At 35.5% G+C, this 17,164-nt stretch overlaps 1 protein-coding gene across 1 annotated transcript; it reads right to left on the bottom strand.

Moving 5' to 3' along the window:
- Positions 1-7,568: 7,568 nt before the first annotated feature.
- On the bottom strand, positions 7,569-12,458 carry ogfr2 (opioid growth factor receptor 2). The gene is made up of 8 exons (XM_058792442.1): positions 12,114-12,458; positions 11,842-11,919; positions 11,351-11,398; positions 11,092-11,146; positions 10,911-10,989; positions 10,736-10,802; positions 10,414-10,562; positions 7,569-10,323 (listed from the first exon to the last, which is right to left on the bottom strand). The coding sequence occupies exons 1-8, from the start codon at positions 12,309-12,311 to the stop codon at positions 8,571-8,573; spliced, it is 2,427 nt and encodes an 808-aa protein (XP_058648425.1). The 5' UTR covers positions 12,312-12,458; the 3' UTR covers positions 7,569-8,570.
- Between the last annotated feature and the right edge of the window lie 4,706 nt (positions 12,459-17,164).

Genomic DNA, 17,164 nt, shown 5'->3' with positions numbered 1-17,164 from the left:
GTGATCTACATGGAATTAAAAATAACTGTCTCCAGTTAATTAGTTATGTTTGGAAAATGATTAATTTTCCTTAAAAATTGTGACAGCTCACACGCTTGTTGATTTAGCTCATTTTTTCTGGTAACAATTCTAATATTAATTTAGTATAACTGTGATACATGTAAAACAATCTAATGTACATGAAATGAAATTATTTTTTTTCTTTGTGGAAATTGCTTTCTGTGTCTTCAACCCCAACATTTTAGCTTGTCTTGTGCTTCAGGTCAGAACACATCATTCCCTTTCAAATACGGCATGCAAATATATATTTAAGTACTAATAATTGACCATCATTGATAAAATGGAATAAAATCAGTAAATACAAATCAAAAATTGACACACTGTAGTCTGCTTTCTATATTTTCATAGCACTCTATGGATACAGATAAACTCCACAACAAACAATAAGAAATATAACTGATAATCCTTTGTGGATCCAGTAAAACTTACAGTGGTAAAACATTATGCACTGATAATAAATATAGTAATATAGTAAACATATAGTAAAAGTGATATGTGATATTTAAAAAGTATAGTACAAATTAAAATAGTGAGTACAACAAGACACAGTGATATAATAATAGATTTATAATAGGTTTAGAATAGATTTCAGTTCTTGCTGTCCTTGAGAATTGAGTGTTTTAGTTGTAATTCTCCACTGGTTCCCTCAAGATTTTCCTATGGGTTTTTATAATGGGTTTTTACAAATAATGAATAAAATATGGTCTGTGATAAACATAACTTGAAAATACTTTTGCTCTACAATTCAAATTACACACATCCATGGTGAAAATGCAAATTTCCAAGCAGTTAACAAAACACAAACACAAATCTCTTTTTTAAGAACTGGTTTCACAACAGTATTAAATTGATAAGTCAGTTATACAACAAAGAAGGAACACTCTTTTCTTATGATGAATTCCTTTTTTATTGTAAAATACCAATTACTAAATTGTTATTGGTTCAATCTCTTCAGGCACTCACATGTTATGTGGAGGTATTAATAAAGACCATTCTCCTGATTCAGCTTCTCTTTATGTTACTAAATCTTATATTGGTAAAATTTGTTTTTCATTAAATCCCAAGAGTAATAATAGAGCTATTAGTACTCTTTTCCAAAGAGAAATTGTTACTGTACCTTATGTTTTGTCTCATTGGACTTCTTTATTAAATGGAAAATTGATTTGCTGGAGAAAAGTGTGGTTGTTACCGCAGAAATATTATCTTAGAAATAAGATTAAAGAAGTTTCTTATAAGCTCATTCATGAATTTTATCCAGCAAATCATTTACAAAAATAAATAAAAAAACAAATGCAAATTGTATTTTCAGCAATGAATATGAGGAAACTGCACTTGCACTTTCACTTATTTTGGCACTGTACATATTCAGTTGCACTATGGTGTAAAGTAAAAAAATATATAAATTAAAATATTTAGTGTTTAAGACCTTTTTCACACATATGGAAAATGCACTCTTTGGCTTTACTGACTATTCTGACTAGGAACAGTATTTTGTTTACTTAATTAGTTTACCTATACTGCCAACCAAATTTCACGTTCATAAGTGTAAATTTGCTTATAAGAAACCCAATTTTATGGTTTTGTTGACTGAAATATATATACATATACATATAGACAATATAAGAGATTCTTTGAATAAGAAAGCTGTAAGAACTTTGAAAGCTTGTGAGCTTTATAATATATTTACTTATTTGATTTTGATATATGTATGTGTTGGGACACTGTACAAATTGTGAATAAAAAAGGAATGCAATAATTTACAAATCTCATAAACTTATATTTTATTCACAACAGAATATAGATAACATATCAAATGTTGAAAGTGAGACATTTTGAAATGTCATGCCAAATATTGGCTCATTTTGGATTTCATGAGAGCTACACATTCCAAAAAAGTTGGGACAGGTAGCAATAAGAGGCCGGAAAAGTTAAATGTACATATAAGAAACATCTGGAGGACCAATTTGCAACTTATTAGGTCAATTGGCAACATGATTGGGTATAAAAAGAGCCTCTCAGAGTGGCAGTGTCTCTCAGAAGTCAAGATGGGAAGAGGATCACCAATTCCCCAATGCTGCGGCGAAAATAGTGGAGCAATATCAGAAAGGAGTTTCTCAGAGAAAAATTGCAAAGAGTTTGAAGTTATCATCATCTACAGTGCATAATATCATCCAAAGATTCAGAGAATCTGTGCGTAAGGGTCAAGGCCGGAAAACCATACTGGATGCCTGTGATCTTCGGGCCCTTAGACGGCACTGCATCACATACAGGAATGCTACTGTAATGGAAATCACAACATGGGCTCAGGAATACTTCCAGAAAACATTGTCGGTGAACACAATCCACTGTGCCATTCGCCGTTGCCGACTAAAACTCTATAGGTCAAAAAAGAAGCCATATCTAAACATGATCCAGAAGCGCAGGTGTTTTCTCTGGGCCAAGGCTCATTTAAAATGGACTGTGGTAAAGTGGAAAACTGTTCTGTGGTCAGACGAATCAAAATTTAAAGTTCTTTTTGGAAAACTGGGACGCCATGTCATCCGGACTAAAGAAGACAAGGACAACCCAAGTTGTTATCAGCACTCAGTTCAGAAGCCTGCATCTCTGATGGTATGGAGTTGCATGAGTGTGTGGTGCATGGGCAGCTTACACATCTGGAAAGGCACCATCAATGCTGAAAGGTATATCCAAGTTCTAGAACAACATATGCTCCCATCCAGACGTCGTCTCTTTCAGGGAAGACCTTTCATTTTCCAACACGACAATGCCAGACCACATACTGCATCAATTACAACATCATGGCTGCGTAGAAGAAGGATCCGGGTACTGAAATGGCCAGCCTGCAGTCCAGATCTTTCACCCATAGAAAACATTTGCCACATCATAAAGAGGAAGATGCGACAAAGAAGACCTAAGACAGTTGAGCCTGTATTAAACAAGAATGGGACAACATTCCTATTCCTAAACTTGAGCAACTTGTCTCCTCAGTCCCCAGACGTTTGCAGACTGTTATAAAAAGAAGAGGGGATGCCACACAGTGGTAAACATGGCCTTGTCCCAACTTTTTTGAGATGTGTTGATGCCATGAAATTTAAAATCAACTTATTTTTCCCTTAAAATGATACATTTTCTCAGTTTAAGCATTTGATATGTCATCTATGTTGTATTCTGAATAAAATTTTGAAACTTGAAACTTCCACATCATTGCATTCTGTTTTTATTCACAATTTGTACAGTGTCCCAACTTTTTTGGAATCGGGTTTGTATATAGGGCCTATGTATATCTTGTGTCTTTGTTTAAAACTTTTATACTTACCTCCCCCGGCAGCTCCTATTTGTTGTAATTTATTTTTCAATCCTTTTCCTTTTTATTTTCCTTTTCTTTTTTGATGTTATTGTTTTTTGAATAAAAAAAAAAGCCCAAAACCAGCCCAATGGCATTTCAAGGGGGGGTCCCCTGGTAAAAATCGCATTGCAGGGGCTAAATATCACGTTATTGGTTTTGCTTCAACCCGCGGCAACATATTTTAAAGTAGCCCAATTCCGAGGGGAAAAAAATCAGTTGATAGATGACAATGGTCAGCTATATTCCTTTTCAGAATTTTCCTGGAAATTTGATTTTGGGGCTTCGTTAAAAGAATATAACATTGTATTTAATGCCATTCCTAGTGGTATAAAAACTCTACTGAAAGGAGAGCAAACCTTTAATCCTGTTTCTATATATAGGCCTAGCAATTCAATTTCAGTAGAAGGGATTTTGATTGTTGAGGACAAATTCAATAACCACTTTGTTCAAAATCATATCAACAGAAAATCTATTCCAGCGTCTTTAAATGGATGGCATTGTACAACGTTAATTGGAATGTTGCTTGGTCTCTTCCGCACAAATATTTATTAATAAACAAAATAAAAGTCACATTTAAATTATTACATAGATGCTACCCTTGTAATAGTGTACTTAAGTATATGCAAAATATTGGGGAAAAAAAGTACTTTCTGTTATATAGAAGAGACCATTGTTCATCTTTTTTGTAAATGTGTTTATGTTCATTTTTTGGGGAATGAGTTATGTACCTATCTCTCGGATAAAACAAATGTTAGAATATGTATCAACACTTTTGATATTATTTTCTTTTATTATAACTCTAACTCCTGTATTCAATATATTGTTAATCTTTTTATTATACTTGGCAAATGTTTTATTAAATGTTTTAAGCGTAAATTTTTGGGTAAGAACCCAGTACTGTCAATTTTTCTGGTTGACTATAATTCTTTAATTTTGTCTTTAATGGGCATAAAAAACTAAAAATAAATTTTTTCTATCTTGTATTATTTTTTGTATTTTGTCCTCTATTGTTTTTGAGGTTGTTGTGGTTATGTGCTTGTTAAGTGTTTTGGCATCAATAAAAAAATAAAAAATATAATAAAATAAATAAAACAAATCAGAGGGAAAACCACGGACTTGGCAACACAGAGTGGAGGTGACGTATTTCCTGTTCAAGAATGGAGCTCCACTCGCCCATGGTCTGCAGCCAGACCCATTTCCAAGAAAATAGGAAACAGGAAGGCTGCAATTCCTCTTAAAACCCCACCCCCGGCTGCAGTCATGAACCCAGAGGAAAAAAGGAAAGGAAATAAAATTGATAAACTTTAAATAAATAAAAGGAATTACAAGAAAGAAACCTCTTGGTGTCTCTTTTTTTCTTGAACTAATGTAAACCTTAGACAAGAAAAATAAGCCCAAAATAAACAAACATTCATACCAATAAATGAAACCAAAACATACACAGGGCGTATACCAAAGATTAAAGATAACTAACATCGTCTCACACACACACACACACACATACACAAACACACACACACACACACGTTTGTGGGGACATCCCATAGGCATAATGGTTTTTATACTGTACAAACTGTATGTGCTATTGCCCTACACCAACCCTACACCTAACCCTACCCCTTACAGGAAACTTTGTGCTATTTCAGACTTTCAATACACATTACTTCTACATTAATTCTGTGTGATTTATAAGTGTTTTGGAAAAGCGGGGACATGGGGTAATGTCCTGAAAAGTCACCTTCTCCTTGTAATACCTATGTCATACCCTTGTCATTATACAAATGTATGTCCTCATTTGTCACAAAAATGTGCACACACACACACACACACACGTTAGGTTTCTGTGAATTGTGGGGAATTTCCATAGACTTCTATTACTTTTATACCGACCAAACTATATTTTCTATCCCATAACCCATGCCTAAACTCCAACCCAATCCCTTAACCCACCCTTACAGAAAACCTGTTTGCATTGTTACACTTTCAGTTAAACATCATTTACTATTTTTTTTCCCCTCGTGGGGACCGAGGGAAAAAGCAGCCTTGTGTGGCTGCTGTATGTGCGTGTGTACTGCTGTCTATATAAAGAATAGCCTTTTTAAGGACAATAAAGTTAACCTACCTACCTACCGCACAATGTCAAAAAATTTCAGATTTTACTATCCTTGTGGGGATATGTGGTCCCCAAAATGTAGCATAAACAAGCACACACACGTACTCGTACACACAAAATCCCTACACAGAAAATCAGTACAATAGTTCTTACAACAGGGGGAGATTGAGAGAAAGAAAAACTAAATATGCCAACAGGGAATTGGTCTGTTTATGGCAGAAGTAACGGAAGGATGAAAACAATAACAAACTTGTTTTCATCCATCTATTGTTACTACATTTTATGTTTTCAATGATGTATATCTACCGTAAGGCTCTGTAGCTACTTATGTTCAACAGTCTCACTATTTTATCAGTAGAGGGAATATTGGCTTTAACAGTAGAGCTGTAATACACTAAATTTGTTAAAGATTGACATAGTTCAGGTGTTTATCATCACATTTAGACTGTTAATCAATGGCCTTAATAATCCACCTATGGCAATGGCATAATTTGGTGACCAAAATAGGGGCTGAAACCTCAGAACATATTTGTATTCGACCATGCATATATAATCTGCTGCTGAGATATCGGTTTATCTACAGCATAGATTCATAGCTGTCAGCATGTGACAAACAGTTACACAATTCTTTCTTGGTTACCAGTCCTACAGAAGAGAAACAAAAAACAACAGCTACACTTTATCTCAAGGGTTGCCATGTCTTGCATTAATGTACCACCACAACAAAAGCCTTTCAGCTTTTGAGAATGTCTCAATAACTCATTCCCAAATCAATATAAAACCCAATTACTTAAAACTAAAGAACAAATTAGTAAACTGTATGCACAATTAAATTTTTCCCCCCCTGCATGTTATGTGCGGGGCTCCGAATTGCAATACTGCTGTCTCAAATAGAAACCATGCAGTCACATTACTTCCTCTGTTCTGTGCTTACACATAATCAGTTTCTACTTTATTAAAAATAAGCAACATACATCTTTAAAAAATTAATAAATGAAAACAGACATAAAAATTAAAAAAATTATTTACTGGTGCTAATTTTCGTAGTGCAGCTTTGATTCATCACCACATATTATTTGAGCCATGAAAGCTATTCAAATATATTTTCTGTAAAAAAAGAAAAAGAAAATGAAATAATTTAGAGTAGAGGAACAAATGCTTAAAACTTCTCAGTGTACTTTATTTGGTAGTTTTCATATTACAGTGTTTCACTTGAACTCGTCTTCACATTACTGTGAAGAGAATTTTATCATCTATTATCATCAGCATCACCAGAAGACATTCATCATCTTTTCATCTTGCTCTTCTACACTTTCATTGTTTTCACAATTACATTATATTATACGCATTTGACATTATACTTTTATCCAAAGCAACTTCCACTGCATTCAAGGCATGTATTTTATCAGAACCACAAGAGTTTCATGGAGGAAATACTTGACCAGCGGGGCCTGGTAGTGCTTCAATCAAGTCCCCAAACACTTCAGCTTGTGTGTAATGCGAAGGTTGTTGATTTTGAATATCTGCAAAATCCAAAAAAAAAAAAAAGACTCTGATCACCGCAAATGCCCAGAAGTATTGAAACACCATCAGTGAAATTCAACAAAAAGGTTTCTAAAGCGGTTCCTCCAGTTAGAGCACGTTTCACCTCTCCTGTTGATTCAATGACCAAACGTATACCGTAGAAATCCAACATGAGCTTGTATGATTTCACCACCCTATGGTGAATGCATGATGTGGCCACCCTAAGGCACACCTGTGCAATAATCATGCTGTCTAATCAGCATCTTGATATGCCACACCTGTGAGGTGGATGGAGTATCTCGGCAAAGGAGAAGCACTCACTAACACAGATTTAGACAGATTTGTGAACAATATTTGAGAGAAATAGGCCTTTTGTGTACATAGAAAAAGTCTTAAATCTTTGAGTTCAGCTCATGAAAAATGGGGGCAAAAACAAAAGTGTTGCGTTTATAATTTTGTTCAGTGTATATATATATATATTAGTGCTGTCAATCGATTAAAAAATTAAATCGCGTTAATCAGTCATGGACTTTATTTTAGCATTTTATTTGTAAAGGAAGCATTTTGTCAGTGGGAAGACAGTATAAACCTCAATAAACCAAAACAGCATAGTTTTTACATACTTCAACATAATCACCCACTACTGTATTGCATTAACGCAAAACATACAAAATTAATTTAATAGTAGTTTCTAATCACAAGTTATCAATCAGCTAAATTATGCGATAAATTATTTAACTTTTCAAAGCTCACACTTCAACTTGAGGCATGAGGAAATTTTCAATATTTCCAATTTCCAGTGTTCTCAAAAAACAATTCATCAGAGTAGACAAAATCATAGAACTCACAAATCTATCATTTACTGGTGCTACTTTTCATAGTGCAACTTTGCTTCATCACAATTTCATTACTCCATTTCCTGTACAGCAGTTAGGCTTTAGTCAAAGATGTGCTGACAGTGAAAAGATTACAGCAGTTAACAATGAACAGTTCATCAGTACAATAAATTAAAAACCAAAATAAGAAAAAAACATCAATATAATATTACATTTCATACAAGTCAGACAAATATACTTTTATGATGCTATTTTTTCTTTCTTCTGACAATCTGCTAAACAATAATAAAAAAAAACATTAACAATAGCACTTTAACTTAAATCATACAGAACATTCCAATATATTTTCTGTAATTTAATTTAGAAAAACAAATATGTAAACTCATATTGTTGCAGTGCTTGTTACATTTCATTGATCTCCCTCATTTTTATGCAAGATGTCAGAACAAAGATAAAGACAACCCTTATCATCACCATGAGACATGTCAGACATCTCACATGAAGACTCTTTAGTTTGGCGAGGACCCCATGAGATATGTTTGCTGGTGTTATTGATATCATCACAATCACTCATCTCTTGATGTTGCTTTACTACACTTTCGTTTTTTGAGCTGCGCTAACTGCTCTCATTTGCTCCCTAATAAGCCATATTTTTTGCTGTCAATTTGTTTGGACTAACTGGTTCCCCCTTTTACTGCTCATTTTCAGATTTTTCATGTTTATTTACAGTTTCATCCTTCATTTCTACGTCTTGAACCTGACATGAAGTTTGGTGAGAACCACTAGCAGCATCATGACCATGGGACTTGTTTGCTGGTGCTGCGTTTTCATTATCATCACTAACACTGACACTATTTCCTTCTGTCAATTTGTTTGAAATAACTGGCTCATTCTTATTTTGGTGATCTTTTTTACTTTTCATGTCTTCAGGAGAATGACTAGTCTCTGATTTTTCAATTTCTTGTTTGCTCTCATTCAACCTTTTCTGGTTATCTTCTGATTCTTTATCCCCAGTTTCATCCTTCATTTCTACATCATGCACCTGACATGAAGACCCCCCTTCAGTTTGGTGAGAATCATGATCATGATTAGTTGGTACTATGTTTTCGTTATCATCACAAACACTGACACCATCACCACCACTTATTTCATCATTTTGCTTTACTGTATCCCCATTTTCTGAACTGCATTGTCTGCTCTTATTTGCACACTGATCACTATCTGTTTCTGTCAATTTGTTTGGAATAACTGGCTCATCCTTATTTTGGGAATCTTCTTTTCTCTGCTCTTCAGTTTGGTGAGAACCACTAGCAGCATCATGACCATGAGACTTGTTTGCTGGTGCTGAGTTTTCATTATCATCACTAACACTGACACTATTTCCTTCTGTCAATTTATTTGGAATAACTGGCTCATTCTTATTTTGGTGATCTTTTTTACTTTTCATCTCTTCAGGAGAATGACTGGCCTCTGTTTTTTCAATTTCATGTTTGCTCTCATTCAACCTTTTCTGGTTATCTTCTGATTCTTTATCCCCAGTTTCATCCTTAATTTCTACGTCATGCACATGACATGAAGACCCCCCTTCAGTTTGGTGAGAATCATGATCATGATTAGTTGGTACTATGTTTTCGTTATCATCACTACCACCGACACCATCACCATCACCACCACCACCAACACTTATTTCATCATTTTGCTTTACTGCATCCCCATTTTCTGAGCTGCAATGTCTGCTCTTATTTGCCCACTGATTTGTTTCTGTCAGTTTGTTTGGAATAACTGGCTCATCCTTATTTTGGGAATCTTTTTTTCTCTTCTCTTCAGTTTGGTGAGAGCTAATAACAGCACCATGACCATGAGACTTGTTTGCTGGTGCTATGTTTTCATTATCATCACCATCTCCAACACTCAAATCTTGATTTTTTTTTTTTTTTACTACACCCTCATTTTCATTTTCACTATTTGTTTCTGTCAACGTGTTTGAAATAACTGGCTCATCTTTATTTTGGTGATCTTTTTTACTTTGCATCTCTTCAGGAGGATGATTGGCGCCTATTTTGTTCATTTTATGTTTGCTTTCATGAAGATTCACCCTTTTCTGCTGATTTTCTGCACTACTACTATTATTCTCTGTTGGCTGGTCCACGCTTTCGTTTTTGCAGTGCGTCACCTGACCTGACAGAATCTTCCTTGGGCCCCAGACAAAGTGCTCTCGGGGCTTGAAGTTCTTAAAGGCAAATTTAACCAGCTCCCTTCTCTCTGACTTGTCCAATACAGCAAACATAAAGTAATCTAGTGCACTTTGCTTCACATTCTGAAGCTCTCCCATGACAAGAGTTTCATTGAGGAAAAACCTGACCAGCGGGGCCTGGTAGTGCTTCAATCCTAGAGTCCCCAAACACTTCACGATGCGTGTGATGCGCAAGTTGTTATGTGTATGCCTGCAAAATCAAAGGAAAAACAATCTAGCTATTGGAAAAGCCTAACATCAACTGAAATACAACAAATAGAAAAAATATGACAGTAAAAACCTGTTCAGGTTTCTAAAGCGGTCCTTCCAGTTAGAAGCACGAGCCACCTCTCCTGTTGATTCATTGACCAAATATATACCGTAGAAATCCAACATGAGCATATATGATTGCACCAATTTTCTCTTTGCTTCTTTATCTATACGGAAAAGCTGGGGGAAAAAATGGAGCAGTTTTATTTAAGCATTCTCTATTTTTCAATATGCTGTAACCAGCTTCTGAACGGAGACTAATATTTCCTGAGAAATCCTGTCAAACAAATACTTTTTTAGAAGGTTGGTAAGTTAAGTTGAAAAGCCCATCTAAGTGAATGTTTTAAACTGACCTTTATTTCATTTTTTGAGAGCACATGTGCTCTCCAATTCATCCCCGGCTCTTGTATTGGAAACAACCTGCAAAGTTTTAAAATTGAATGATGACCATTCAAACACTTACAACATACATACATAATTAAAACAGTGTTAACTAGAACTCATGGATGAAGTGGAACAGGATCTAACCATTGAATGTAGGAGTGAACATCCTCCAGCAAGTCATATTCACCCCACCACTTCTGGTGAAAATCATCGATGTAAAGTTCTGCACAAACAAAGGAAATATGTTAAAGCACTTCCTTGAATAACAGGTAAATGAAAACCATATATAGTGTGATTTTACTATAGAATGAGAGCAATGCCATACCATCGGGTGAAGATCTTAATTTACCACGGTAAAATTCTAGGTTATAGAAGTGGCCCTTAAAAACAACAACAACAACAACATTAATAATAACACTACACAAACCCATTATCAAGTATCTTCTCCAAATAAAGACTGCTTAGTGAGCTATCAAACAAGTTTTGTGTAAATAATAGGTACTCTAATACTGTACACTGACATGCTTGAAGTGGCTAATTACGATTGTAATGGCAGAAACTTATTTTATAATTAGATGACTTACTTTGCCTTGTTCATCAGCACCATCATCATCACCACTATTATCCAAGCCCTTGAGTTAGAAACAAAAACAAACCGTAAAGATTTTAGCTTACAGCAGGCTCTGGCAACATTTAGCCATTTCCTGTTGTGTGATTTAGATACTCCCATACATTGTGTCAATGTTTTTTTAATTTTTTTTTTATTTTTGCGTATTGAGTACCATTTGTACTACCACACTTTTACTACAAATAACATGGATAAACAATGGTTAGTGTAGCAAAACCGTGGTTAATTTTTGCAAGGGTTGCCATGACACTATTTAGAAGCTTTCTTTTTGAAAAGTTACATTTCTATAACTGCATGCTTTCTTCAACTTTAGGTTAGAGATACAATTAATACAGCGTATTAGGTTTATTCCTGCTTCCTTTCTTTCTCCTTGCCTAGAAAAGGGCATCTGCATTAAAGAGTGACGCAGTTTACCCCACTTTCTATTTTGAAGGTAATGAAACTCACCCGGCAACTATGTCGAAAGGCTCGCATGTCATTTGCAGCAAACATGTTCCTGCGATTCCTTCCGTGGCTGCAAAACACCTGTAAACACACACAGAAATCCCAAATGAGACAATTGTTTGTAAAATCGTTTCACATTCATAGAAACAGAAAGCGGAAAGGATAGTAAACAGCATAATAACGTACAGCTTACCTAACGTAGTCACCGAAACAATATTCAGTTTAATAGTCCTAACAGGGGGGAAATAAATAGTCTATTTGTAGATCAAACATACCTTCTTTCTGGGTGTTTTCTTTTCGTCGTCTCCATCCTCCCATGTAGAGTCGAACTCGCACTCATCATCTGACATGTTGATCTGACTTGTATATCTCAAACGAAGTTTACTGAGAACACGCCAACCCAAAGAAGTCAAAGTACGAAAAAATTCTAACAGACGACAGAACAACCCCCTCAGAACCCTTTTATATCTCATCGAGCGAAAATAACTAGTTGAACCCGAATAACTAGCTGAACAACGCGTACTCAACTCTTCCAATGTCAAGAGAAAATGAAAGTTTGACGCTCGTGGTGAACCGAAAGCATTTCTAGCTCAAGGAAAAACAGGGCTCGAGTTGACTCAAGGGTTGCCAGGTCTTGTTTATTTCTAGGTCCTACACTGATTTAGTCAATTACAGTAAATTGCCTATATATATATATATATATATATATATATATATATATATATATCAGTGCAGTGTTCTAAACACTGACCTGTTCACTCTGTTAATTAATGATTCAGAACTTGTCTGTGGTGAAGATGCTTGAATGTTTTTGTGTACTGGTGGACTCGTGTGTCCATTGGAGTCACTTCCACTGATGTGTCGTTTTATAAAATATTATTCTGTTGATTTCTACTATTTGTGTAACTTTATGCAACGACCAAATTTACGTTTAATACTTTGATGTTTCACATAGGCCTACAGTTTTATGAGCGCCTGTCAATATCATGTTTATAGTGACATCTAGTGGATGTATTTGGGAACTACGCTAGGTTTCAATTCTAACTTTTGTACTTATAGTTTTTTAGGACAAGTGTACAAGAGGTTAAGATAATCAGTCAAACATACAATCAGGACAACATGCCTATTTACTATGTAAAATGTATTTTAACGATTGTTTGCAGAAAAACGTAATCCAGAAAACCCGCAGTACCTCTGTAACCCACTGGGGGGCCACAGTCCACATGCTGCGATAGAAGCATTGCAGCTGAGAGCCTCTGCTCAAAATATATGAAATGGTCTTCAGTAAATATCGTAGTCATTAAATGAACAATCTAAAGTGGTAACAATCCAGTGATAATTACAGCTGAGTAGAACTTCCAGAATTAAATTGAGAATGCTTATTAAATTCCAATCCATGGTTGTATATAATGCCAAAAACTATATCATATTCTTAACTGTTGTTATTTTTGAGTATCAGTATCATTTTTCAGTATGAGTTAGGCCTACTTAATATTATATACACATCATTTTAGATGACACCAGTGATGTAGACAGATATTAGGCAGACAGAAAAAAAGTTATTTTTGGAGAAAATGTTTTCTACTAGCCTACTACTAATGACCAAAAATAGGCATGATTAGTCATAATTAATTATGTAATTATTATGGGTTTGTCACAAAACCTGTGTGTGACTGTTGATTTTTTTTTTTTTTCAAATTCAGAATGTTTTTGGTATCAGTCAATTTTGTCCAACCATGACACAATCAATTTCAAATTGATGTATCTGGCAATTTGACACACTGCTGACTGACTCCTTTCCTCTAGAACATCAGAACATGAGCCACTGCCATCATATTATCAAAATGCCATCATATTAAAGGTCAGTAAAGTCACTTAATGTAATTAATGTAGCCTACACATAGTCATTTGAGATAACCTGGTTCCATAGGGAAAGTAAATTATGTTGTGTTAGTACGTGACTACCTGCTGTTTGTTTTTCATTATCTCTTTCCCTGCCAGCGTTTTTTTTAAAAGTTGCCAGCCACTGCCAGCATTTTTGATGATTTTCACCTGAATTTGACGGCCCTCAAAATATTTTCTGCTATGAATATATGTAATAAAGAACCGAGCCTCTGCTTTTAAAAAAAAAAAAAAAAAAAAAAAAACAAAAAAAAAACTATTTTATTCTATCTTCATGTGTTCATGTTTTATCAACACTTGAATGCACATAGGTTTAATCAGAAATACAACATTTTGGACAAAAAAAATGAGAAAAATGCATTTTTATCAAAGTAGTGCATTTTCAAGCAAAATACATACAAATGTCATATTCTTTCACCTGTAAATAATTATATGAATAATTGAAATTGCATTCAATAAACAGAACAAACAGACACACACACACACACACACACACACACACACAGACACACATATAGGCTACATACATACATATACATACATATACAGTACACACACACACACATCTGGTTTGCTATCCTTGTGTGGACTCTCCATAGGCGTAATGCTTTTTCTACTGTACAGACCGTATATTCTATTGCCCTACACCTAAACCTACCCCTTACAGGAAATTTTCTACATTTTTAGATTTTCAAAAAACTTAATTCTGTGTGATTTATTAGCTTGTTTACCCGTGACACGAGTCCCCATGAGTCTGTGTGTATTCAGGTTTAAGTCCCCACCAGAATAGAAAAACAGGTAGGGTACAACGGGGCTAAAGGCGCCTTTGATAGTATTTAAATCTAAACCACTAGATGGCACAAAAACGTGGCGTAGCACTTTCCAAAACATCCGCTTTTCAAGATGCACGTGTTTATTTGTCTGATCTTTGACGCGATCGCGCGCAGCAGAGCAAAGTTGATTCTGTGCTTACTTGATCTAATATTTTATGTTTTTTAAAATGTTGTAGTTTAAGTAGCAAATGAGAATCGATAAATGAATGCATATATTTTGAGACAAAGGTCTTCTTTATGATTTTCATTTTTGATTTTTGTTTAAGATAATTAAAGAAACAGTTTTTAAATAACGAAAGAATATGTAAAAGTATGATATTTGGGGTAAAAAGCGCCTCTGCTGTTAGGGCTAAAGGCGCACAGTAATTAACATGATAATTAATAGGCTAGATGGCTTACACTGTAAAAAGTGAAAGTTGACTTAACTTAAAAAAATTGAGGAAACCCGTTGCCTTAAAATTATTAAGCACTAATTAAAAAAAAAAAAAAGTTAAGTGAACTTGACAATTCAATTAACTTATTTTTTTTATTTATCATTTACTTAACGGGTTTCCTCAATTTTTTTAAGTTAAGTCAACTTATCACTTTTTCATTTGTTGACATGACATGGTTAGATTCAGATGGTAAATATCATATATTATGTTGTTATAAATATCATATATATTATGTATGTGTCCATATTAAAGATAATCACCATGTTTAGAATGAAACATGATATTAATCATATTGTGATGATGAGCCAGGTTAATGACACTAGAGTTAGAGTACCAACATCAAGTGAAGTGAAGTGACATACGGCCAAGTATGGTTGCATTTAACCCATCCAACATGCACACACACAGCAGTGAACACACACCCGGAGCAGTTGGGGGTTCAGTGCCTTGCTCAAGGGCACCTCAGTCATGATATTGAGGGTGGAGAGAACACTGGACATTCACTCCCCCCACCTACAATTCCTGCCAGCCCAAGACTCAAACTTGCAACCTTTGGATTACGAGTCCAACTCTCTAACCATTAGGCCACAACTTCCCCAACATGTTAGTGTTTACGAGTGTTCAACATGTTAATGTTTTGACGGATAATAGAGTCTTTGGCTGTTTTAAATGATTTCTTTATTGTGTAAGTTTGCATTCTTTTTGCACATGTTAGATCTTATTTTTTGACATGAGTGCTATGAGGTGTTAAATGTTTGAGTTTTTGGTTGTATGTTATGCATGTGGGTATTATGATTATTGCATGTCAGAAATGAGTTCTTGAACAGTAGTTATATTATTATGTAATGTTTTGCTGTGGAAGTCAGTAATGAGGGTTACGGGGAAAGGTTCCACCCTGTGATAATGGTTCGTCCCACTAGTGTTTGGCGGGAAACTTGTACATTTAAACCATTGTCTGAGCATGCTTGGGGAAAAAATGTTGCATTCTGTGTACTGTGCAAACGCTTGAACATGTCTGAGGTGAGACATGCTGATAATTTTTGTGGATGTGCCACTAGGCATTGTTTAGTGCCAGTTTTGCTGCTCACAGCATTTTTCTTTTGTTTTTAGCACCAGTATATGTGGCATTAAGTGTTTTTTTTTTGTTGTACTCTGTGGACTGCTTCTTATAAAATTCCACTGCAAAAATAAATCACAACTGGCATTTTGGAAAACACTCCATTATACTGAGCCTTCCTAACTTCTCCCAGGCCTCTCGACAATTCTCTACTTGACACATGGTGGCAGCGGTGCTTCCAGGCCAATAGGAGGCTAGTACATGAGGAGGCTGCATGTTTTGTTGTGCAACAAACCCTTTTTTTTCCAAGTTGGGTGGCAGAAGAAACTGTTTATTTTTTTAAACAAAGATGCCGCCAAAGAAGCAGGATGCAGCAAAGGCAAGGGATGAGTCTAAAGTTCCAGATGAGTCCGAATCAACGTGCATAATTCCAGACCAAAGTGAAGTTGTAGCTGGGAGTACAATCGACCAACTTATGGATATGATGGAAAAGTTTTTACGCAAGCAACATCAAAGAGAGGATCGCTTTGAAAGAGAGGCGCAGCGCCAAGAGCATAAGTGGCAGGTGCTTCACCATCAGTTTACACAGCTGCAGTCGGAAGTTCATCAAGACCGACAACCCTTGCAGGATGATGACTCTGCTTCATCAGGTGAGAATCCAACTGAGGGACAAGGACCTGCAATGCCATGTTTCCAAACTCGAGAATGCTTCCTTGGACCCATGATGAGGACATAGAACACTATCTGACAACTTTTTAACGTATTGCCCAAGCGTGCAGATGGCCAAGGCAAGACTGGGTGTTGCATTTGTTACCTCTCTTATCTGGTAAGGCGAGGGCAGCTTATGTGGCCATGGAGCCTGACAACTCCCTAAACTATGGCTTCGTTAAACAGGCTATTCTTGACAAGTTTGAGATAAATGTTGAAAGGTATAGACAGTGCTCAAGAGGATGAGACTCCAAGAGAGCTGCAAGTAAGACTAAGAGACTTGTATGAGAAGTGGATGAATCCTAAGAGTCGAACAAAGGAGGAGATCGGTGACCAGATAGTGCTAGAACAGTTTCTCAAGTTACTCAACCCAGAGACAAGGACATGGGTGA

This window comes from Onychostoma macrolepis, chromosome 11 (assembly GCF_012432095.1).
Source record: "Onychostoma macrolepis isolate SWU-2019 chromosome 11, ASM1243209v1, whole genome shotgun sequence".
NCBI classification, from domain to species: domain Eukaryota; kingdom Metazoa; phylum Chordata; class Actinopteri; order Cypriniformes; family Cyprinidae; genus Onychostoma; species Onychostoma macrolepis.
The sequence above is the reverse complement of the archived record's forward strand: the minus strand, read 5'-3'. Positions and strand labels throughout refer to the sequence as shown.

Excerpts from the sequence above, each read along its gene's own strand:
- ogfr2 (XM_058792442.1), bottom strand. The coding sequence starts at position 12,311 with ATGAGATATAAAAGGGTTCTGAGGGGGTTGTTCTGTCGTCTGTTAGAA. Across the intron at positions 11,920-12,113 it reads AGAAAACACCCAGAAAGAAG|GTGTTTTGCAGCCACGGAAG; the intron begins GTATGTTTGATC and ends GTGTGTTTACAG. Across the intron at positions 11,399-11,841 it reads CCTTTCGACATAGTTGCCGG|GGCTTGGATAATAGTGGTGA; the intron begins GTGAGTTTCATT and ends TTCTAACTCAAG.